The sequence below is a fragment of the Lotus japonicus genome, chromosome 1 (genome assembly GCF_012489685.1).
Source record: "Lotus japonicus ecotype B-129 chromosome 1, LjGifu_v1.2".
NCBI lineage: Eukaryota > Viridiplantae > Streptophyta > Magnoliopsida > Fabales > Fabaceae > Lotus > Lotus japonicus.
The window spans coordinates 86,935,763-86,958,201 of record NC_080041.1 but is presented as its reverse complement, the minus strand read 5'-3'; the positions used below and the strand labels follow the sequence as shown (position 1 = coordinate 86,958,201).

Sequence of the window (22,439 nt, the reverse complement as noted above, 5' to 3'; positions counted from 1 at the left end):
TGGCTTCATGCGTGTAATGTTTGAGATGGATTGTCAGGTTCTATTCAATGGTTGGCATAGGTTAGGCGTCGGTGCATCCTAGTTTGCTTCTATTATGCGAGATTGACGAATTTTAGTGTTCTTTCTTTTATTAAAATATTGTTGAATTAAAAAAATATGATGTCCTCTGGATTCTTTAAAAACAACAATCTCCTCTAAATAGGAAGATAAATGATTAGATAAAAAAATTAGTAAAGCGGAAGATAAACACTTATCGTATTCAATATTTGATATAATTTTATCAAATATGATGAGATAATGTTATAATTTTTTCAATATTTGAAAATAATGAGATAATGTTAATTTTTTTATGTGTAGTTAGAATTTCATTAAAAAATTGATACGAAATGTCTAAATGGATACAAGAGTGTAAATTAATAGAAACATCAACGAACCAAGCAAAGTCCGGATGAGAAGTAGAAAACCTAGCAAAAGAATAAGCTATGGCATTAAATTTTCTATAGACATGGGAAAAATAATAAATACATGTAAAGCATGAGCTAATGCACTTGAGAGTTATAATTCGCTCTCTCATTGAAGGCATTCTTCACATATTGGCAATCATATTTAACCACCAAGCTCCTAAAATTTCTGCTTGAAGCTAGTTGCATGCCTTGTCTGATGCAAATTGCTTCCGCAAATTTTGGTCCGTGATGAATATCTTCTTTAGAGATCGCTTCTGAAACCACTTCTCCCTCTTGATCACGAATGACCACCTCTTCGCCCCAACTAGACGAAGTTTGTGCTACATTAGAGTTTAGTTTTAGAAAACCAACAAGCCGAACTTTCTAGTGTTGCGATACATCTGGAGAACCTTGCGCCTCAATAGCAGCCCCTTCTACAAATTGAACTTGACGGCTCACTTGATATTAATGCATCTCCCTCACAACCTTATCAACGATAATATCAGCCTCATACTATTGTCTTTCAAAACAAAGACGGGTTCAAGCATGCCATATATGATATAACAAGTAGAACAAACCAGCTCATCGATTTATGTTGGGGATTTCAAAATCATTCCAGTAATCCATTGGGTAAAACTATACTATGATAAGGACTCCCATATGACACTCAAGACTAATATAAACCATATCCTCGTACTCAAGAAGCAATGATGATCAACCGTTTTTTCCAACCTATCATACCTCAGACACCATAAAGGATAGTCAACTCTTCTATTACATAATCTATTCCTTGTTGATACAACACCTTTCAGAAGGCGCCATAAAAATGAGCTTGTCAAAGAAGGACCTGTATCTCTTCCTTATCAGTAAAATCATTTTTCATGTGTGATTGAGGAACCTGCAACATAGAATCAATGCCTCCAAGGTTCAGCAACGAAATACGAAGAATTTTACCAACTCCAAAGGGGAGAAAAAAACCTATGCACCAATTCATGGTCCCAGCGCATATAGCCTCTATTAATTAATAAGACCAGAAACACGAGAAACACCACTTGTTATAAGGTTTAGGAGACAACATTTTGAAACCACGTTGATGCGGTGATCAATTGTCTTCCCAAATACGAACATCACAACCATTACCAATCTCTTAAAATAAGACACCTTGTTTTGTGAAAATTGTGAAATAATAAAAAAGTATGCATATAAATATTAGTTACAAAATTATTATATATTTTTTTACAAAATCAATTGTCTTTATTGACAGTTGTGCTGGAGATGCTTGCTTGCTTGCTGTGATCTCGGTTGGCTTCTTATTATGTCTAGTTTTTCTTTTTATCTATTTCTCTGTTTGATGTTTTTTGTAGGATCCGAGTTTCGGCTCTATGAATCGTGGGTTTTGTTCTGGGTTTTTAGTTCGCTCATCTTGATTGAGTCTTGATCTATTCTTGCAGGGTAGATGTTGGGTTGTTTAGAGATTTTTGGGAGGTTTTGTGGTGTTTGGGAGGTTGTTGTAGGGCTGATATGTTTTACGAGCTTTCGGTTGCCTTGGTTACGGTACCCATGTTGAGAGGAGATGTTTCTCAAATATTATATTTATATATATATATATATATATTTCATTTCGAAAAAAAAACAATTGAAAATCTAAACTTTAACCCTACTACCCCTAACTACCACTCACCAATACACAAAGAAATCGAGGGCAGGGACAGTTCAGTAACTTCACGCATAATGGAAGAAGCTAGGCTCGGCTCCTTTACAAACCTTCCCTTTATATAAGCCTTAGCTGCTTCTACAGACAACTCTGTTGCAAACTTTCAGTGGCTATCGACTCAGGTAAGAGCTCTAGGGTTCTTCTTCTTCACCTCTTCTTCTCACTCCTTGCAATTCCTGCACACTCTGTGTTTTCTTCAAATTCTCCATTATCGATGTAACCGAAGCTCAACACTGATCTTTCTAGAACCCTTATCCTCTGTGGTTTTTCCGAGAATCTAGCTAGGGTTTAACCTTTTGCTGCTTAATTTGATTCCTCTTTTTTTGCAATATTCACGATGCCTGTTCCGTGTTCGTTGGTTTGTGTTACGCGCTCGATTTATCAATTTCGCTTTTGATTTTGAGTTTGTATTCAATGTTCACTTGCCGATCTGGTTTTTTGATTTTGTGTGAAATTTTCGCTAATTAGTTTTTCAAAAGCACTGTTTCTTAAGGAATCTTCTGGGTTTACTTGAACATTGTCTGTGTATATTGGAATCTGGAAGAAAACTAGGTTGTGTGGTAGCACACTGATAGTAGTGTGCCAGGGTAATCCCTAGCCTTATTACTGCTTCAGCTTTGGCTGTGGATACTGTTCAGTATGATGATTCCTCTGAAGTCGAAACAGGTCAAGATGAATGTCTATTTGAGTCCATGAAAGATGTTCCTCTATTCCATTTTTTCTGGTTTATATGCGAGTAAATGTCCAGTGTATCAATTTTTTTGGGAGTGGGGTTAGTTTTAAGTGTGGGATGGATTTGGGGTTTATAATTTAGCCCGGGTATATTGATTCCCTGTTATTGCTGGGTTTTTTGGTCTTTGAGTTCAAGTCTCGCCCTTGTGCGGAACTAGGTTAAGTGAGCCTTGGTTTTTGGTAACTAAGTAAAACACGGGGATTGAGCAGCACTCATCCTGGGTGAGTCAGTATTGGGTCTTCAAGTTCGTATTTGGTGGCCAATTAAACGTGGCCGGCACAGATATATATGAGAACAATGCCATAATTAGATAAGTGACAGTATTCTAATATGTCTACAATGGCTTTCTATCTATTAAGATATCAACTCTCTCTCTAAAAGTTAAGATTTGTGTTTTCTTGTTTTATACTAACTATGTGTATTCTATTGTAGCCTTTCATGTCCTATGATTCTAAAATCTGCTGTATTGCTGTGTTCATGTCTTATTGTATCCATGTTCTATGTTATACCTGTGGTTTCTAATTAATGCTTTTGACGTGAAATTAGAATTGAATTGATGTTTGTTCTCGTGTTGATGCATTGCTAGTTTGGTAGTTCAAATCAAGTAACAGTTGGTGTTTGTTTAACCTCTTGTTATTTAGGTCAATGGTTCTGCTGTTTTAAATTTTGATAAATTTAAGACAAAGCCAATGACGAAGAAGAAGAATTCCCTGGTGTTTATGGACGTGTCCATTGATGGGGATCCTGTAGAAAGGATGGTTTTTGAGGTAATTTGTTCTTCATATTTATTTTTATTTTTATGCTGCAATTTTTGCAATATTCAACCTAATGAGTGATCATGTTGTGACAGCTTTTCTATGATATTGCTCCCAAGACTGCAGAAAACTTCCGTGCATTATGTACAGGTATTTTAAATTTCATTCGCATGAGAAATTTCTTCAATTCAACTATTGCTTATTTGACTATTCCCTTTTCTTTCAGAAGTTGCATTTCCTACCATTACAATTACACTTATCCACCAACCAAACATGTTTTTAGACATGTTGATGCGCTTTGCTTGCATGAAAATATTATTTATGCTTTCGGTTTAAATTGGATCATTTGCTTAATATTGGCTACCAAATCAGTGCGGTGCTTATTCTTCCCTCTTTGTGTGTAATTTTCATTCTGTTTTCAGGAGAAAGAGGTGCCAGTCCAAGTACTGGAAAATCACTGCACTACAAGGGTTCTTTCTTCCATCACATAACGAAAGGCTTCGTTGTGAAGGTATGCTGTTTTATTTGTTCTTATAGTTAGGTTGCTCTAGGGGAGTTCTATATATATCTTCTCATTGTCGTTGAACATGGCTTAGTAGTGGTCCCTGTTACCCTTGTTTATGCTGTAGGATACACAGGGCTGATGGTCACGTCTGCTTTTCTTGTGATATAGTTTTAAGGTTGTACTTACTAAGTTGTTCATCGTAATAACTCTAATATGCTTCATGATGCCCCAGCCTACTCTATATGCATTTTCGTTGTATTCTTATGGATATTAACTGGTGGTTTTTCTTTTACAGGGTGGTGATTTTGTCAATCGAAATGGTTAGTATTTTATTGATACATTGCATTTCATTATGAGTTACCTGTCCATTTTTTGAAGGTTGCAGTTTGATACAATATATGTAGTCACTTTCTTTATGTTTTTATTATTTGATCATTCAGTTGTCCGAGTTGCCAGCCTTGTTCCATTTGCATGTTTCCTTTGACAATGGTAATTTCTTTTCTGAGTCAATTAGGAACATCATTAACACAGTTCCTTAACTTGAGCACAGATTGGCTTGTTACTGAGTGGGGGTATAAAGGCTATTTGCTTTGTAATTTATTGCTATTATGTTTTTGAATATGTCATCCCTTGTAATCTGGTTTTTGATCGAGCACAATGGTGTAGTGTGATTCATATAGCCGACCTCACTTAGTGGGATAAAGTTTTTGTTGTTGTTTTTGAATATGTAAATTTGCATATTCATTGGATTATTGTGTTCCTTATATTTTAGTCTTGAAAGCATTGTAGTTGATTAAATTCTGTGTCTATTTGGTGTTTCATAACTCTTAAATATTTCCTTGACTTCTGGTATTTTATTCAAGGTTTAAGTGTTTTTTGGTAATTTTAATTGCTGTATTGAGCTGTTGGTTTCCCTTCCTTTCCTTTCTTGATTTTCCTGTAATCCCTGCATCACATTTTCCTGTGTTTTTCAGGGACTGGTGGAGAAAGCATATATGGTTCGAAGTTTCCAGGTTAGAATGCAACAACCCCTAGGCTCATTCTGTGCAGCATGGTTTGTTGTGCTGAGTTGTGTCAAAATTGACGTTTATATTTGTGATTTATTTTAGATGAGTCCCCTAGGCTAAAGCATGATTCCTCTGGCCTTTTGTCGATGGCAATTGCTGACCGTGACACTCTTGGTTCTCATTTTATCATCACTCTGAAAGCTGATCATCATCTTGATAGGTTTGTGTGTATCTTGTATATTCTTGGTGTTTACTTCTTATTCCAATATTCTATTTTGTTTGTGGGGGTGAGGTGAAGGTAATTGGCCTGATTGTATAGTTATGGGGCAATCTTGCAGGAAGCATGTAGTCTTTGGGAAACTTGTGCAGGGTCATAATGTATTGAAGAAAATTGAAGATGTGGGTGATGAAGAAGGGCATCCAACTGTAACTGTTAAAATTATTTATTGTGGTGAATATAATGAGGGTGAGACTTACTTCACCTATTTTGGATAATATGCAGTTTTACTTCTAACATTGTTTTTTTCTGATTATTTTTCCTCTTCCGATCAACATGCTTTGTTATGGACCAACACTTCATATTTTATTATATTTAACTCTAGATTTGAACTTTTATATTTGTAGATGGAAAGAAAGTAAATAAATCAAAAATAGGGAAGGATGGATCTTCTGAAGCCAACAGCCATGAAATGCGGAGGAAGGGAAAGCACAAAAAATCTTCAAAAGACAGAAGGAGAAAGAGAAGATACCACTCATCTGACTCTGGGAGTTCTTCAGATTCAGACTTTGAATCCTCAGAAACTGATAGTGATTCCGAGTCAGATATGTCCTCATCTGACATAAGTTCCTCTAGTGATGACAGGCGCAAGAAGAGAAAGAGATCTAAGAAAGATAAACATAGACGTGGGAAAAGAAGAGATAAGCGCCGCGACAAAAAACGAAGGAGACGGGATAAAAAATTGAAGCGTAGATCAAGAAGGTACTCAAAACATTATATGGTTAAACTTTCAGCTATTATTTATCAACACAATATTGAAGAACCAGTAGTAGATTCTTTTTCAGTGTCTCTGTACCTTCCCATGTAAATGATGTTCTCATTCTTGTCAGTCAGAAAAATTCAGTGGTTGAAACTATGTCCATTTGATCCTGATTTTAACCGTCTTCTCCCTATCCACTGGCGTTCATGGGCGTTGGTTTTTTTTTTTGATACATCGGAAGATGACGTTGGTTTTATTAATAAAAAGAGCATCTTAATTTGTGGTGTTTTTTAGAAAATATTACATTATTGTGAGTGTGCATATTTTGACCCATGTAACAAGTCATACTTATTATAAACATCGTTCAAGGGCTGAACTGAATATGTTGTATATTTAGGGAATCGGGCAGTGATTCAGCTAGTGAGAGTGACAGTGACAGTAGCTCAGATGGTGAAGGTCTAGATGCTCAACAGAAAGAGCTGAAGCGGAAAGATCATTCTCAGAAAAAAGGTAACTTTTGACACCATAAATCTCTTTTGTGACATCTATTTATCTTCAGTTAGGCAGAATCTTGAAATGTCTTGCAAGAGTTTTGTTATTTTTGTTTTCAGTTTAGCTCTTCGGGTAATGCGTATAGTGTTGTGTTTTTCACTACTATTTCTTCCATATTTTGTAGTGGCTGAAATAAAGCCTCCCTTAGTGTTGGAGAAAGGTGTACCTACCATCCATCATAAGGAGGCGGAAGTCAGTATGCTAGAGAATGATGAAAAAATCGTGAAGGAAAATGGAGAGCGGCGCAGCAATGGCATTGGAGCTGGCTACAGATCTGACAGAAGTGAAGAGAGGCAGCCTGACGTGATGGATGATCATCCGGGCAAATCTAGGTCTACTTTCCTCTCTTGTCACACCTCAGTTACTTCTTATGCTTACCATTTCTTCCAGATCTGGTATTTTATTGAAAGTTAATGAGCAGGAGTCGAAGCAGGAGTCCTAAGCGAGCCATGAGTAAGAGTATGAGTATTAGTCCTAGGAGGAGTAAAAGCAAGAGCCCAAGTGTCACACCAAAAAGAAGATTGAACAAAGCACCAGGTGCTGGTAGAAGCCCTCCTCCATCAAGGAACATCAGCAGGAGTCCCGCTAGAAGCATCAGCAGGAGTCCCAGCCGAAGCATCAGCAGAAGCCCAGTAAGGGGCGGGAAGGGGAAAAGTATTAGTAGAAGCCCTGTGAGAACTCGTTCTCGTAGAAGTGTCAGTGCGAGTCCTGTAAGGTCCCTTTCTCGAAGCCGCCGGAGCAGGAGTTCTCCCAGAGCATCATCTCGAAAAACAATCAGCAGAAGCCCTGTAAGAGTCTCAAGGAAGAGTGTAAGCCGCAGTCCTGTGAGATCAAATGCAAGAAGCTTAAGCAGAAGCTCTGGCAGGGTCCCCTCTAAGAGAAGCATTAGCCGTAGTCCAGTTAGATCACCTGAAAGAACCTTAAGCAGAAGCACTGGTAGGGTCCTCTCAAAGAGAAGCATCAGCCGTAGTCCAGTTAGATCACCTGCAAGAAGCTTAAGCAGAAGCACTGGTAGGGTCCCCTCAAAGAGAAGCATTAGCCGTAGTCCAGTTAGATCACCAGCAAGAAGCATTAGCAGAAGTCCTGTCAGAGCACCAAGTAGAAGCATTAGCAGAAGTCCTGTCAGAGCACCAAGTAGAGGCAATCGTCGTAGTTATTCTAGGAGTCCTAGCCCTGTTCGTAGAGCAAGGACGCCTCGTCGGAGGAGTTTGTCGAGGAGTGTTTCACCTGATGCTTCACCAAAGCGAATCAGAAGGGGAAGAGGTTTCAGCGAACGATACTCGTATGCAAGAAGGTATCGAACCCCTTCTCGGTCTCCTGTGAGGTCATACCGGTTCAATGGAAGATATGACCGTGATAGGTAATGTCGTGTGAAGTTTCTAGTTAGTCATCCTGCTCTGCTATTTAGATATTCTATTTACACATTTTCTGTCTTCAGATATTCTAGTTACAGAAGGTTTTCCCCTAGGCGTCACAGGAGCCCACCGCCACGTGGAAGAACTCCGCCAAGGTTTTGCTCTAGCTACTTATAACATTTGCTTTTCATAAATTGCAGTATTGTATTTGATGCATAACTTATGAGTTGATTTATTGAGACTATTTATGCCCATTGTTGGTTCCTGGTGCATTGTGTCTATATGCAGGTACCGAAGCAGGAGGAGCAGGACACCATCTGTGTCACCAAGCCCACGGTACCGAGCTCGACGATATAGTCGGTCCCGTAGCCCAGTTCGCAGTCCTTCCCCAGTTCGTCGCTCTCCTCGTGTGGAGAAGCGTGCGTCATACTCCCGGAGCAGGAGTCCATCAAAATCCAGGTCTTCTGTGGAATCACAATCTCCACGTAAAGCAAGTAGAGACAGGTCAGGATCATCATCCAGGAGCCCCGATGGAAAGAAAGGCCTGGTATCCTATGGCGATGGTTCTCCCTACTCAGGTCAGAGGTGAAATTGTTGTCCAGAGGGTACTTCAATTTGGTGAAATACTGTTGTTACCTTCAATGAGCTCGAGGCTTTCAATTTTTGAACATCACCTGCGACTTTGGTTGCATGCTGGAATCCGTGAATGTCACTTCTATGGACTGAGATGGCTTGTTGAACAATTCTAGGACTAGAATAAGCTATAGGCGGTACTTATGAACATTTGGCACAGCCTTAGTTGTGGAGTTATTGCAGTTATTGCGGTATTTGTTGGAGTTGGAGACTTTTGGATGTTGTTGCTTAGTTGTCTGTTAAGCATGAGTTGAGTTTATAAATTTTTGGTTCGTGTCAGTAGATTTGTTCCATACTACCCAGCTTACAGATGATGGTTACTACTTTTAATTAGGATAATCAGTTTATTATGGTATTTTCGATATTGCTATTCTTCTTTACTTGATTTAGGTTTTCCATAAAAGTGCCTTGTTTACACCGTTAACATTGATCACTTATTTCCCCTTAAAAGTGCCTTGCAACATGCTGATTCCCAATAGCCGGAAAATGAATCTTTAGAGTCGTTTTTGTTTTTCGAATAGAAAGTATTTTAAAAATTCTTCGAAAATAAAACAATCATGTAATCCTTTGATCATTGATCACTTATTTCCCCTTAATCACGTCCCAACCAGCGGAAGGGACAAAGATGGGCAAAATATGCCTGAACACACACATAAAACAAATATCTTAAGATGTGGAGCATTCTCCAATGCTAATAAAACATTGAAACTATCTACAGACATTTTCCTTCTTGGAACCTATTTGTTGTTTACCTCATAAGCAAGGATGTGAAGTTTATGTAAGCTTCCTAAACCACAACTTTTCTGGTTGAAACTGATCAAAAGCATAGAAAAAATGTCGGCGTCTCGTATTTTTGACACCATGAATGAATGTCTGACCTTGATACAATCGGATTCCCCTGAAGCTCAGGAGAAAGGTCTTCAAACTCTGGCTGCAATAACCAAGGTCAGTCCTCAAAACAGAACCTGGGTTGCTCAAACAGAAGGAGTAATCCCAACATTAGCTACACTGACAAATGCTTCCTCCCCCATTCTCCAAACCCTTTCCTTGTTGATCCTCTTTAACCTTTCCCTCAATCCTGATCTAAAGCAATCCCTAGCAGACATGGACACAATTCACTACCTAAACTCCCTTATTACCTCATCAACTTCTCATGATTCCTGCAAATTAGCCTCCTCATTGGTTTGCAGCTTGGCCATGCTTGATAAAAACAAGGCCAAATTTGGGGTAGCGGGCACTGTTCAGTTGGTGGTGATGGCTATTAAGAAAATTGAAAGCTCTGTTGACTCTGAATCTGATATCCATCACCTTTTGAGTTCTTTGGCTGAGCTTGTTCTGTTCCACGGGAACTGCACTTTGGCTGTGAGAGCCGGGGCAGTTCCAGTGCTCCTTCAACTAGTTCAGGGAGCTGATAATGAGGACTTGGTTGGGACGTCTCTCACTGTTCTTGGTCTCCTTACAAGGTTTGATGAAGGGTTGAATGCACTGAAGAAAACTAATCAGATAATTGGTTCAATGTTAAGTGTGTTGAAAGGGAGGTCCTTGTTGAGTAAGGAAGGTGCAGCTGATATCCTTCTTCGCCTTTTTGATGACAGTGAAGAATGTGTTGCAGAGGCTCTGATGTTACCTGAATTCTCAACTGTTATAGCTAATCTTTCTGTGAGGGGCTCGGCGAGGGTTCGGGACAAGGCTGATTTGCTAATGAAGAAGATTGCAAAGGTGAGCTTAGATGCTAACATGGAAGCTAGCTCCTTGTACGTTTAGCTATGATAATCAAGTCGATTAGTTGAATGAATGATGTCCTTCTTCAGAGTTGTTTACTTACACCCATTCTATAGAGAATAAGAATAATTTTCTTGTTTCAATCTTACATGACCAAAATTTGTTGTTACATTTGGTTTCATGTATTGTGTATACATGAGGCTATAACACATGGGGTAAAATAAAGTTTGAAATCAATTTTGAGAGAAAGTGTTTCTTAGAGTGTGTTTGGTTAAACTTTGAAAGTGGTTTGAATATGGTTAGTATACTTTTCCATGCACATTTGTTTAAAACACCAAATTTGTTCTATTAAGAAAAAAAAAACTTTCACATTTTTTCCAATGTCTACGCTAGAGTTTTGATTTATTCACGCCGAACTTTTGTTCCATCTCATTTTCACTTCTTTTATCTTCTTACATATCTCTTCTTTTCCTATCACATCAATCATGTTATCTTTCATTCCTCTCTCTTTTCTTCATATTTTCACTACGTGGAAATGTTTTTAAAGTGAGAATTAAACTTTATTTTTAATTTAGATATCTGAGTAATGATTATGTGTTGGGAACTCGAAGAAAAAAAAAGAAGATAAATAACCAACTCACAAATTTAATGTGGTTTAACACATTGCCTAAATCCATGAGCTAAGCAAAATATTTTATTACTCAATTGCAATTTTTTACGAAAATAAAACACTTTCAATGCAATTGAAGGATAAAATTACAAACCTCACAATAACACACAACTACCCAAACCCAATACTCTCAAAGGACTAGCCGACTAGTGTTGGTGTGGTAAAACTTAAAAGAAACTTTACCTATTTATAATAAATTTCCGTTTTTACTTCTTCACACCACTTAATGTAGACTTAATTAGATGTATACCCATTTCCGTGACACTTTCTTCTTGAGGCGCTAGTGTTGTAGTCCTTTTGTTTTTCTTTTAGCAGCTGTATACCAAAAAAAAAATGAATACCCATTTTCTCTACTTCTTTTTTTCCTACCAATCGTCCATTTCTCTTGGTTTTTCTTCATAACCTTACCACCACTCAATTCTAAAATTACCCTTTTAAAATTAAAAACATTGAAATTACTCTTTAATAATAATAATAAAATTGATATCACAACCGTTCTCTAATCTATACTTATTTTAGAACGGACAATAAAATTAATATGGTACGTTAAGTTAGATTAAACTGTGGTACCTAAAATGAGTTGGTTCAATAATAAAGACTTATGTACCTGTTAAAATTTTGATTTTGTTCTATCATAGTAATGCAACGTTCCATTCTTAAGGACGTGAGATTTACGAGTTGTGTTTTATGTTCTTTGTTCATCTATCAATCATGACGATTTTACGCACATCTCCATCATCATCATCGTTATTCGTTTCCACCCGTCATCTATTTTTCATTAAAAAATGAATTTCATGAGATAAAGGTAATTGAGAAGTAAAGTAAAATTTAAAGATGTAGTATTTATCTTGAATAACATGATATTAATTTATTCAATTATGTGGGCACCACTCCAAAAAATTTCAAGGTAACAGAATTTGCCAAAATTATAATACAAAATACAACAAATGATAGTTAATCATCTTATTTCCCATGATTTAATTTCCATCAAATACTATTGTTAATTTTAAAGAAGAGATTAATTTCTTACACTTTGCATTAGACTATTTTTAAAATGCCCAATATTCTACAGGAAAGCAGCAGCATCCCGTGATAACAATTTAGAACAGTTTTTCAACCTAAGCACACTGAAAAAAGCAAGCTTAATTAGTTTAATATAAAATATTCATTATCACAGCAGTTTCAATCTTCTGAAACCTTAAAATAGTGTTTGAACTTGTGTAGTCATGGCATACGTACAGAATACATCAACGTGATAATATATAGTTAATTTTAAATTTCTTGAGATGCCCGACACACAGCATTTTAAAATATAATTAGCTTTCAGAGGGTTCCAGGACAGTGATTATATTTTAATAATATTAATTACACGACCAAGATATTGGGTTTAAAAAAATGATGCATTGTGAAGATGGCAAGCATATATTCCTTGCTTTACGCTCTATGCGACTCACTCAAAATAAATTTGGATTTCTTTGGTATTACTCTACCAACTTGATGATTCTCTGTTTACTGATTGTACGCAAGAGTTGACTATATAAAAAAGGTATACAAAGTTATATAAGTTAAGATTCTAATTTCTTTTCAAAACTCAGTAATATAGATTAGTAAAAACTGGAATGAAATTTGCTGCACATTATCGAAATATATGAAGTTAATGCGATGGTTCTAATACGCTAGGCTTGTAGTACTTGATGACTACATTAACTCTAAAATCAAATGTGAATTGGACTAAAAATTTTCATTTGTACAAATTTACTTTAGGTAATAATCATAATTTAAATGGTTTAATAATATTTTAACATGTGTCTTAGATATTGGAATATAGGAATACTTCTTAGATTAGTGGTTGAAATTTTTGTTTGACGTCAGAATGGTTAGAATTGTTCCGTATGTAACCAAAAAAAGAAAGAATGGTTAGAATTGAAACAAAGATAAAAATGTAAAAATGTAATATATCATTTTTTGAATTCTCTCATCACTTCTCTCTCCAAATCCTCTCACCATGCTCTTGTTCCCTTTCTTCACGAGGAAGACTTTGCAAGCCTCACAAAATTCATCTCATTTCCCTTATTGTTGGACGAACCACCACCACCAACGAGTCAAAGGCCACCACCGTGGAAGGGAGGGAGGACTCAACGAACACCATTCTCCTTCCATTTTTTCGGTGAAGCTTCTTATGGATGATGTTATTCAGATCCTAGAAGGAGGTGAGCGACCAAGAAACCACAAACGACGCACTTCCATTTAAATATGAAAATTTGCCGGTGAGCAACTCCAACATGTAAATGGAGTTTGCGACCATCTCGTATAGTTTTAAGGAAAACGAACACCACCACCGCTCTCCTGGCCACGAGAGGAAGATGATTCACTACTTAATTTATGCTTTGGGGAGAGAGTTGCCGCATCTTCGCCATGAACCACCGTGATCTAATGATAGAAGGAAGCGATCATGAGGAAGAAAAAGTGAAAGTGACGAGAGGAAAAGGAAGAGAGATGCTTCTAAGGCGCTAAGGAAAGTAAAAGTGGACGTTTTTTTTTTTTTGAGTTTTCACGAAGGAAAGTGGAGATCTATGGTGGTGGTGATGTCTCAACCATGGTGATGGTGTTCATGAGGAAAAAGAAAAAGTGAAAAAGACACCACCGGTGAGATCATGGAAGTGAAGAAAGAAAATTACCAAATAGATATCGAGAACAGCGATGATGACAAAAAAAAGTGACTATCCTATCTTAAAAAAAACAAGCATTTTCAAATTTATTACTACATGAGATAGATTATGAATAGGGGTACAAAGGTCAAAAAAAGGTTGAAATGTAAGAGTGCTGGGGTTTGTAGTTTTTGTTGTGTTCTGCTGTCATCTGTTTTGGGTGCTTGCTAAGTGTGAAGAGAGGAATAACAAAACAAAAAGAGCAGAGGGAAAGTCGTGGGAACGAACCAACAAGGCAAATCAAGAAGAAAAGGGAAAAGCCCATATACTTTTCTCACCTGGTTCAGCTTAAGGTTGGTGCAAAGAACAAAACTTCACTCACTTTTTGTTTCCATTTCTTCCTCACCCTTCAATATTTACCTTTTTCAATTTTCTTTTTCATGTAAGATTCTAGTATATATATTATATAAAAAGGAAAATAGAGCAGCAAGTTCCCATCACTGAGTATGAATGACATCATTCCAGGAGTGAATGTCAACTTCATTCTGTTTTCTTTTTGAAAATGGAAGATAGCAAATGTCAAAATAAGAAAAAGAGGTTTTTTTTTATGACAGCCAAAATATTCTTCTTATTGTCTTAGGTGAAGTGCTTTACTAGCTATACTCAATTTTCACAAGCATATATTCTCCAATCTTATTCTGTTTCTGTAATGCAGAGTAAAATACTTACCTTGGCTCCTTCTCTGCTATTTTTGGTGTGGCTCATTTTTATTGTGAATTCTTTCTCATAAAGGGATTACATTTTTGTTTTCATGAAAAAGTTTATTTGTTTATTTATTTGAGTGCCCTTTCAATTTCTGTCAGTTTTCAAGGTTTGAAGCCGCGTAATGTGTAGGGAAGCTGAATCAGATTCATTGATGTTATTATTATTTTCATTGGCCACCTTTCCATTTGGCTATAAATAGAGATTGCTAATGCTGGTGTTCTTCATTGCAGAAGCTCATCATTAACATTGTGGTAGTGAACTGAGCCTGTTTGGTTTGAAAATATGAGCTACCACAACTCCTCAATGAGTTCTGGTTAGTTCTTTTGATCCAATGCCTTCTCCATTGCTGTACACAGTATAGTAATTAAGTACTCGTTTAGACGCAAAATTGCAAACCAAAGAACACTAATTGGAGCTTATTTAGTGCATTTTTAGTAGATAAGCTCCAATAAGCCTGTATCTAAATGGGCCCTAAGTCATCTAGGATTATGACATTTTTTTAAATGAACTTTATTCTGTCATGTTTCATCAGGTAGTGGAACTGCTAGAAGGATATTGGAGTTTGGAAGGACTCATGTGGTTAGACCTAAAGGGAAGCACCAGGCAACTATAGTTTGGTTACATGGCCTTGGTGATAATGGCTCTAGGTATGTTGTTAACATGAATAGTCTTGGTTTATAGATGAATACTCTCTATTTCTTTTTGGTAATCTTTCAATTTGAACCACAGTTATCCTCCACTGTGGTCAATCCTGTTCGAGTCGGGTAGGACCACTATGGGTGGCAAATATTTCTCTACCAAGCATTTAACGCAGTTGCATTAGAATTAGAATGCATCTGGAATTTATTTCAGGGAAAAGTTCTGTTTCTCTTTTTGAGCTGGTTGGCAAATGGAATTAAAGGTTATATAGTTTGAAACTCAATATACTCACAACAATAGACATCCGTGCATTTTCTCAGTGACTGTCCTTGTCAATGTGCATGGCTCAACAATTTGGAGTTGGTTAATTTAGTGGATACCTTCTCCTTATGCTTCAGAATATGTCTTTTGAAAGGGTGGGTTTGTTTTCTTCTAATAAATTTAAGGGAGTAAGGGAATGTCAATATCTTGTCCTCTTCTGGTGAAGTTTGTCTATTAAACAAACTCTTAAGCTCCATATCCTTTTTGGAAACTTCTTACATGTTGATTTGTTACTTTCAACCAAAAGAGTATTATTAATAATCATTTTATTTTAATCAAGGATTGGCTCTGAAATTTATATAAGCTAAATAATAGAAAGGGGACCTCTTCTTCACTAGCTATTTTATTCCCAAAACTCAGAAAAGGACACCTATAGTCCCTGTGCAAGTAAAAAGTCTTGGCTTTCATAATTTTGAAATTAGGTTGATTAGTGCATATATTTATAATGCAATTTAAGCTATTTATTAGTATTTATTGTGGTCCCAAAATTAAGTAGGGGGGATATACTATTGATGTGCCTTTCCTTGAAGAAGCTTCATAATAGTTTCAAATATCATCTTTAGTGGCCGAGCTCTAAGCCTATGAATAGTTTTGACATTTTTCTACTTTAGTCTTTTTGTTTATTTGGTTGATGAGTCCAAGATTAGCCTATGGTGTATTAAAATTTAAAATGGACTTTATTTTGTTTTGCAGCTGGTCCCAACTCTTGGACACTCTTCCTCTTCCAAATGTAAGAATAAGCATATACTTGACATTGGCATACAACCAGGGTTGTTAATGGCGGATAGCGTAGTGTAGCGGCAAGCCAAAAAAAGCTATTTCGAGCGCTATTGCGGCGCTATAGCGGCAAATAGCGCAAATACTGCTATTGCGCCGCTATAGCGCGCTATTAACAAGCCTGCATACAACACATCTGCAGTTACATTTGTATGCTAATTACAATATTTCAAAAGGATGCGCCCTTGTTAAGCAGATTGCACTTGTTTTGTTGAATTTGATGTTGCAGATTAAATGGATTTGCCCAACTGCTCCTACTCGGCCTCTAGCCTTATACGGTGGATTTTCTTGCACTGCTTGTAAGATTTAATGCTTTTAACACTCAACATTGTTCACTTTAAAACACCATTGCCTTTCACCATTTTCCTTTGAGTACAATTTTTTATTTACTGTATAATCAGTGTAAGACTATAATGCCTGCTCCATTTTAACTGCCAAAGAACAGTCTAATTTGATTGATGCATCTCTACAGGGTTTAATGTTGAGGAGATTTCAGCTGATGCTCTAAATGATTTGGAGGGTTTAGATGCTTCTGCAGCACACGTTGCCAATCTTTTATCAACAGAGCCTCCAAATAGTAGGTTTTCGATTATCCCTTAAGAAACTCATTGATGTGATCTAACATACTTTTCTTGGTTAAAGATGTGGTTAACTATATTAGCCAAGTCTATAATAAAAGTGCGGTAATTGAAACTGTGATAGCAGTTGCTAACACCACAAATATAGAATAAATCTCTCTATAAGCAGCTGCTAGTTTTTAATTGTAAGTTTTCGCAAACTTCCATATATGGCAGGGTACATGAATTGAGCTTTTGCCCTTGGTAATGTAGAGTGAAAGCAAAGAGTTTTCCAGCATTGGGGTCTGTCCAATGATATTGTCAACATGATTGAGATTGTTGAAGTATTCAACAAGTTAATGCTTTCTACATTATTTCAGAGACTCCATAATTCAATATTATTGTTCCATAGAGATTCACTCTATGATAAAGTTGCATAGCAAGTGTTATTGCTGTCAATACTGTATAATTACATGTATGTTTGTTTGGGGAAAAGAGAGAGAGAGCATTTTTCATGAGAAAAACAGCTTATGCTATTTTTTCACTGTTTCCTTGTCAGTAGAACAATAACCACTGCAAGAAGATGTTGCTTATATATAGCAGCAGGAAAGTATTCTCTTTTTACTTTATTTGTTACTTAGATGCAACAATATTTGATATGTTGGTATGGGAAGAAAGAAGTGCATGCTTACCAGTCAAAAAAGCCTATATGAGGCTTTGAAATAAGGAAATAACCTTATTATTTAATAAAGTGACTGAAGTTGACATGGAACCCTTAATATTAAATCTAAATAGCTTGTAAATTGACTTAAATGTTACTGTTCACCTTGCAGTCAAACTTGGTATTGGAGGCTTCAGCATGGGTGCTGCTACTGCACTTCACTCAGCAACATGCCATGTTTTGGGGCACTATGGGAATGGAAACATTTACCCTATCAACTTATGTGCAGTTGTTTCTTTAAGTGGCTGGCTTCCTTGTTCAAGGTTTGGTTTCTACCATTTGTAAATGAGTGAATAGATAAATACACTAAGAATAAGGCACATCCAGCAATAATTTCTTCCTTGTCTTTAAGCTATGCATTATATAAAACACTCAGAAGCTGCAAATTAGTGCAGGACCTTGAAAAGCCGGATTGAAGGATCCCGTGATGGCATAAGGCGTGCAGCCTCAATGCCCTTATTTCTCTGTCATGGAATAGGTATTCCTAAATTCTATCATTTTTCATTATAGCTTAACATTTAAATGGTTATTGTTGGGAATCTTTTCCTTTTCTAATATTTAGGATATAAAACAATGAGTGGTTCATTTGTCCGGAACAGTCTGTTACTCTGTTCCTCACTCTGAATCCCTTCCAAGAGATATCTGCACACTGCTTAAGTTTTTTGATATTAACATAACTTCTTAATACTTTCACAGGTCAATAATCTTTAGATCTGTAATAATATTTGTGCTTGATAATAATAACAGTTTCTGTGCACAAAGGTAAAAAGAAATGCTTTGGAGTGTTGAACAATTTTCACATGGATGGAATTATGTTAGTTTTTAATAATTTATCATGTGTTGCAATTACGGTCTATATTAACGTATTCTTTTAATGAGATGTCAAAATCTTCATTTGCTATGGCTTTTCAACACTTTCTGGTTTCTGTGAATGACTAGAACTTGTAATATAAGTTTACTCCCTTCTTTAAACATAACTTTGTATCAATTTATGTATCTTTTCACCCATCAACTAAAGCTTTTGGAATAGTTGGTTCATGTCATGACATCAAAATCTCGACAACCAAGTGGTCTCGTGTCCGATCTTTGTTGCCCCCATTATTCTAATTAAAAGCTGAGTTTTAGTACAAGGTAGGTTGACATGTGCATTGTCCACGCTTCAAGCCTAATGTGCTATTGCGTGAGAGGACATGTTAGAAATATAATATAAAACCATTCGCGAGTCTTCACCCAACCGGTTAAACTTTTGGGATAGTTGGTTAATGACAACAATAACCTTTGCTTGCCTTATCTGTTGTAGCTCAAACTCCATGGTTGGTATTTATCATGAAGTAGGGATTGGGAACAATACCTGATCATTGTGCTATATGTCTTGAAATGTTCTTGTAGGTGATGATGTGGTTGCATATGAACACGGAGAGAATTCTGCAAGGACCTTAAGCTTAGCTGGATTCCAGAATCTTACATTTAGGAGCTACAATGGGTATTCAACTTTGTTTGTTATGCAATTATGCAAATGTTATCATATTTGTGAATGACTTTAGTCTAATGAATGATGTTGCTGTGCAGGTTGGGTCACTATACAATCCCTGAAGAAACTGATGAAGTTTGCAGGTGGCTAACTGGACAATTGGGACTTGAGGGGTTCAGATTGAACTAGAGAAGTAATAAAAGCAGAATGGTCACAAATATAGAAGAAGCATACTTTTAGGCAATGAAAAAGAGGCGCTATAGAGTAGATAGTTGGTGTGGGGTATAATGGTAATGGTTATATGTATACTTATATAGCAGCTTCATTCTCTATCTTGTTGTGTTCTCATGGTACTAAATAAACCTTTTTGTTTCTTCCTCCAAGTTATTGCTCTGGATTTTGGAATGCTGTGTGGTTTGAGGACATGGATAAGTTCCTCTACCTCCAGCAAATTTTGTTTAATTATGTTGCTTTCCATATTCCTATCCTGTCTTCAAATCAAATTTTCATAAGCCAGGCGAGAATTGTTTAACTTGAATGGTTTGAACCTCAAGCCAAACATGTTGGTAGTTAGTTGTATTGAGAAAAAGAAAACAGAAAAGTGATAAATGGAATTTTAAGTTAAATAATTAGCTATATTGAAAATGAGAAACTAAAATAAAAGTCTAAGTATATTTTACACAAAGTTTACTTATAGTGATTTTGATCTACTTAGAAGTTAGAACATTGCAAAGACGATGTTGCAGGTGACACAGCCTGTGTAACAATGCCATGGTTTTTCAGCCCATTGTCCTTTTTTGGGCCCAAAGTATCTTAGGTTGTAAGGTGACCTGAAATTCCAAAATATGTTTCAGTCCAAGAAACATATTTTAATTGGGAATTCGTTTTCCTTGTTAAAATTCCAATTAGTTTTCTTTATTTTTAACCATGAGGTGTCAACTCACTCAAAATAGTTGTCTCTCCGAACAAATGACTTTCCAAATCAATTGTTTGCAGAGATATACATATTCTTGTTCAAAGAGTTTTTTGTTAGCCAATTATTGCAATTTAATTGGTTTAATTTTATCTGTTTACTACTGACATCCCTCACATTTGCACCTGGAGCTTCCAGCCTCAATCTTTTTTGAAATAAGAAAAACAACTTTTATATGGTGAAATTAGTCAGAGATTAAAAATAATAGAAACTTTAAAGCACATGAAAATTAGGGCAATGAATTTTCAGAAACTCCTCTATTAGCTTCTACATGAATACTGAAACACTCATTTTCTTTAGCATAAAAATCAAGATGGAAAGATTTGGGTAGTTTTTACAACATTTGAGAATTGAGAGTATTATCTGGAGCTTGGCCACTAAAGATATTTCAGTGATTTGGGTAGAAAACCGTGTAAAATCAAAGAAGATGGACATTTGGGGACTCTCAGCATATTATAAAAGATATTGGAGGTCTAAAAAGTAAAAGAAAAGAGAAAACTTTTATCATTTCTGATGGCGTCACTCACGTCTTTCTACTAACTCACGTGCATGCAACCATAAAAAACAAATTGTCAGTAAGACATGTATACATACATTTATTGCATTTGGTTATGTGTGTTACTAAGCAGACAAATTCTGAAACAGTTAATAATTAATATATGAAAAAAAACTATATAACACAAGAAAACTAATTTCTTAACTGCTTTACATGATATCACAATTCCGGAAATTAGACTTTTAATAAATGAAAACGGGTTGTTTATTTTATATATAAGTTACTCCATGTGGTTAACTTGGTGATATATATAAGAAGGTTAATTTAGTAAAGCCGGCCTTTCTTTTTTCTTTTAAAAGCAAAGAAACTTTTATTTAAATGATAAGACTTGATAACAAATTTAACAATTCGGAAAGCCATTAATTTGCAATTTTGAATTTGTTGAGTATGTTGGAAATGGAAATCATGCATACAATTTTTTTCTATATCGGAAAATTAATCATATATACTATTAATTTTACATACAAACTTTAAGCGACATATTTCTGAAATAACATTTAGGAGAGTATTTTAACTGTGACAAACGTTTGTGACGATTAAAAACCGACATGTTAAAAGTATGTAGCATGATTGTCTATGTCAGCCTATGAGAATTCATATATTAATAAAGGGTTGTGATTTACTCACACATGCATCACTCTTCATCCAATTTTCACCAACTTTATCCTCTTTTTGTCTTATCACATACTCATCATATCTGATGGTAATTAATTAGGAGAGGAAATCTCCACACTTGCGAAAACACGTACATAAGAAGCAATGAAATAAATAAATATCTTATAAGTTTAACGTTGTTCGGCACCAATCCACGATTGATGCAGATTCAGCAACATATTGTGATCAATTCAAAAAACCGAAGAACAGAACGAACCCAGAAGCTGAGGTGAATTTGGAAGAAGAGATAGAACCCTAAAACCAGAGGAAAAATGTAAAGAAGGTGAAAGAAGGTACATGGGGTTAGTTTATAATTACAATAAACTTAAAGGGTTGATTCAGAGTTTCAAGAAGTCTACAATATTATTAATAAATAATCCAAGTGTAATTTTCTTACTGGTACATGTCACTCCTGTATTTGACCCAAGAACTTTTTGCTTGTACCAGAGGAATTTCCCCTAATCACGATCTCAACAAAATATTTTACTACTGAACTACAAATTTGTTAGCAAACCCATTTAATGCTCAATTTAAGGACATAATTGTAAACTCTTAATCCCTCACAATCAAATTTAAGGACCGGATCCAACAGGTCTGGAACTGGTCCCAACGGGTGGATGACCGGATGAACCGGTCACCCCTTATAAAACCAAATCCCCCAACCTGGTGATGAAACCCTAGCCTCCATTCCCCACTTCCTCTGCTCTCACGCTCTCTTCTTTCTTCCATCTTCTTTTCATGTCTTCCTTCTGAACTTCTTCTTCTTCCTCTCTTCCTCTATTCGTCTCCTCCCTCTCATTCTCCCTTCCTCTTCCTTTTGCTTCCTCTATTTCGATTTCTTCCTCTGTTTTTCTTCTTTTTCTGCTCTTCTTCTTCCCTTATTCTTCTTCTTCCTCACCTCTCCTTCCCGGTTAGCAACCATAAAACCCCCTACCGGCACCAACCCCTCCAAAAGTCACAATCTGGACCGAGCCCTCCCCCAACGTCCTGAAGCACAAATTTTCACCAAATCAGAGTGAACAAGCACCTGGATCTGAGATATTTGATACATGCAAGGTTCTGAGGTATCGAAGCACCTGGATCTTCGTTTAATTTTTGCACCTCACTGAATCCCTCTCCTCTACCTTCCAGATTCTCTCCCTTTCAACCGGATCGGACAGCATGCTCAAGATGGAATTGTTTGATGTAAATATCAATATGCAGAGTGTAAAGTTTGAATTTTTATTGTAAAGTTTGAATTTTTTTTCTAATAAAAATGCTATTTTGTTGTTCTGTTCATCTTCCATTTTCT

The 22,439-nt window shown here is 36.2% G+C and overlaps 3 protein-coding genes across 6 annotated transcripts; all 3 read left to right on the top strand.

The window, feature by feature from the left end:
* The first annotated feature begins 2,203 nt into the window (after positions 1–2,203).
* Positions 2,204–9,036, top strand: LOC130727400 (peptidyl-prolyl cis-trans isomerase CYP95). Of its 4 annotated transcripts, none has more exons than XM_057578518.1 (14): positions 2,204–2,279; positions 3,532–3,657; positions 3,741–3,795; positions 4,068–4,156; positions 4,446–4,470; positions 5,125–5,163; positions 5,260–5,377; positions 5,496–5,623; positions 5,782–6,136; positions 6,532–6,644; positions 6,811–7,018; positions 7,120–8,046; positions 8,125–8,196; positions 8,330–9,036. In XM_057578518.1, the coding sequence occupies exons 2-14, from the start codon at positions 3,580–3,582 to the stop codon at positions 8,628–8,630; spliced, it is 2,508 nt and encodes an 835-aa protein (XP_057434501.1). In that variant the 5' UTR covers positions 2,204–2,279; positions 3,532–3,579; the 3' UTR covers positions 8,631–9,036. The 4 variants fall into 4 exon arrangements, with proteins under 4 accessions (XP_057434501.1, XP_057434500.1, XP_057434502.1 ...); XM_057578517.1 differs by having other exon boundaries at positions 7,108–8,046; XM_057578519.1 differs by lacking the exons at positions 2,204–2,279; positions 3,532–3,657; positions 3,741–3,795 and adding an exon at positions 4,591–4,639 and having other exon boundaries at positions 7,108–8,046.
* Positions 9,037–9,508: 472 nt separating this feature from the next.
* On the top strand, positions 9,509–10,438 carry LOC130710228 (U-box domain-containing protein 11-like). The gene has a single exon (XM_057559424.1). The coding sequence runs from the start codon at positions 9,509–9,511 to the stop codon at positions 10,436–10,438; it is 930 nt and encodes a 309-aa protein (XP_057415407.1).
* Positions 10,439–13,050: 2,612 nt separating this feature from the next.
* Positions 13,051–19,444, top strand: LOC130727399 (uncharacterized). Its single transcript, XM_057578516.1, has 10 exons — positions 13,051–14,067; positions 14,710–14,792; positions 15,012–15,126; positions 16,133–16,169; positions 16,446–16,515; positions 16,689–16,793; positions 17,607–17,757; positions 17,890–17,972; positions 18,884–18,977; positions 19,064–19,444. The coding sequence occupies exons 2-10, from the start codon at positions 14,762–14,764 to the stop codon at positions 19,152–19,154; spliced, it is 777 nt and encodes a 258-aa protein (XP_057434499.1). The 5' UTR covers positions 13,051–14,067; positions 14,710–14,761; the 3' UTR covers positions 19,155–19,444.
* Positions 19,445–22,439: the final 2,995 nt, after the last annotated feature.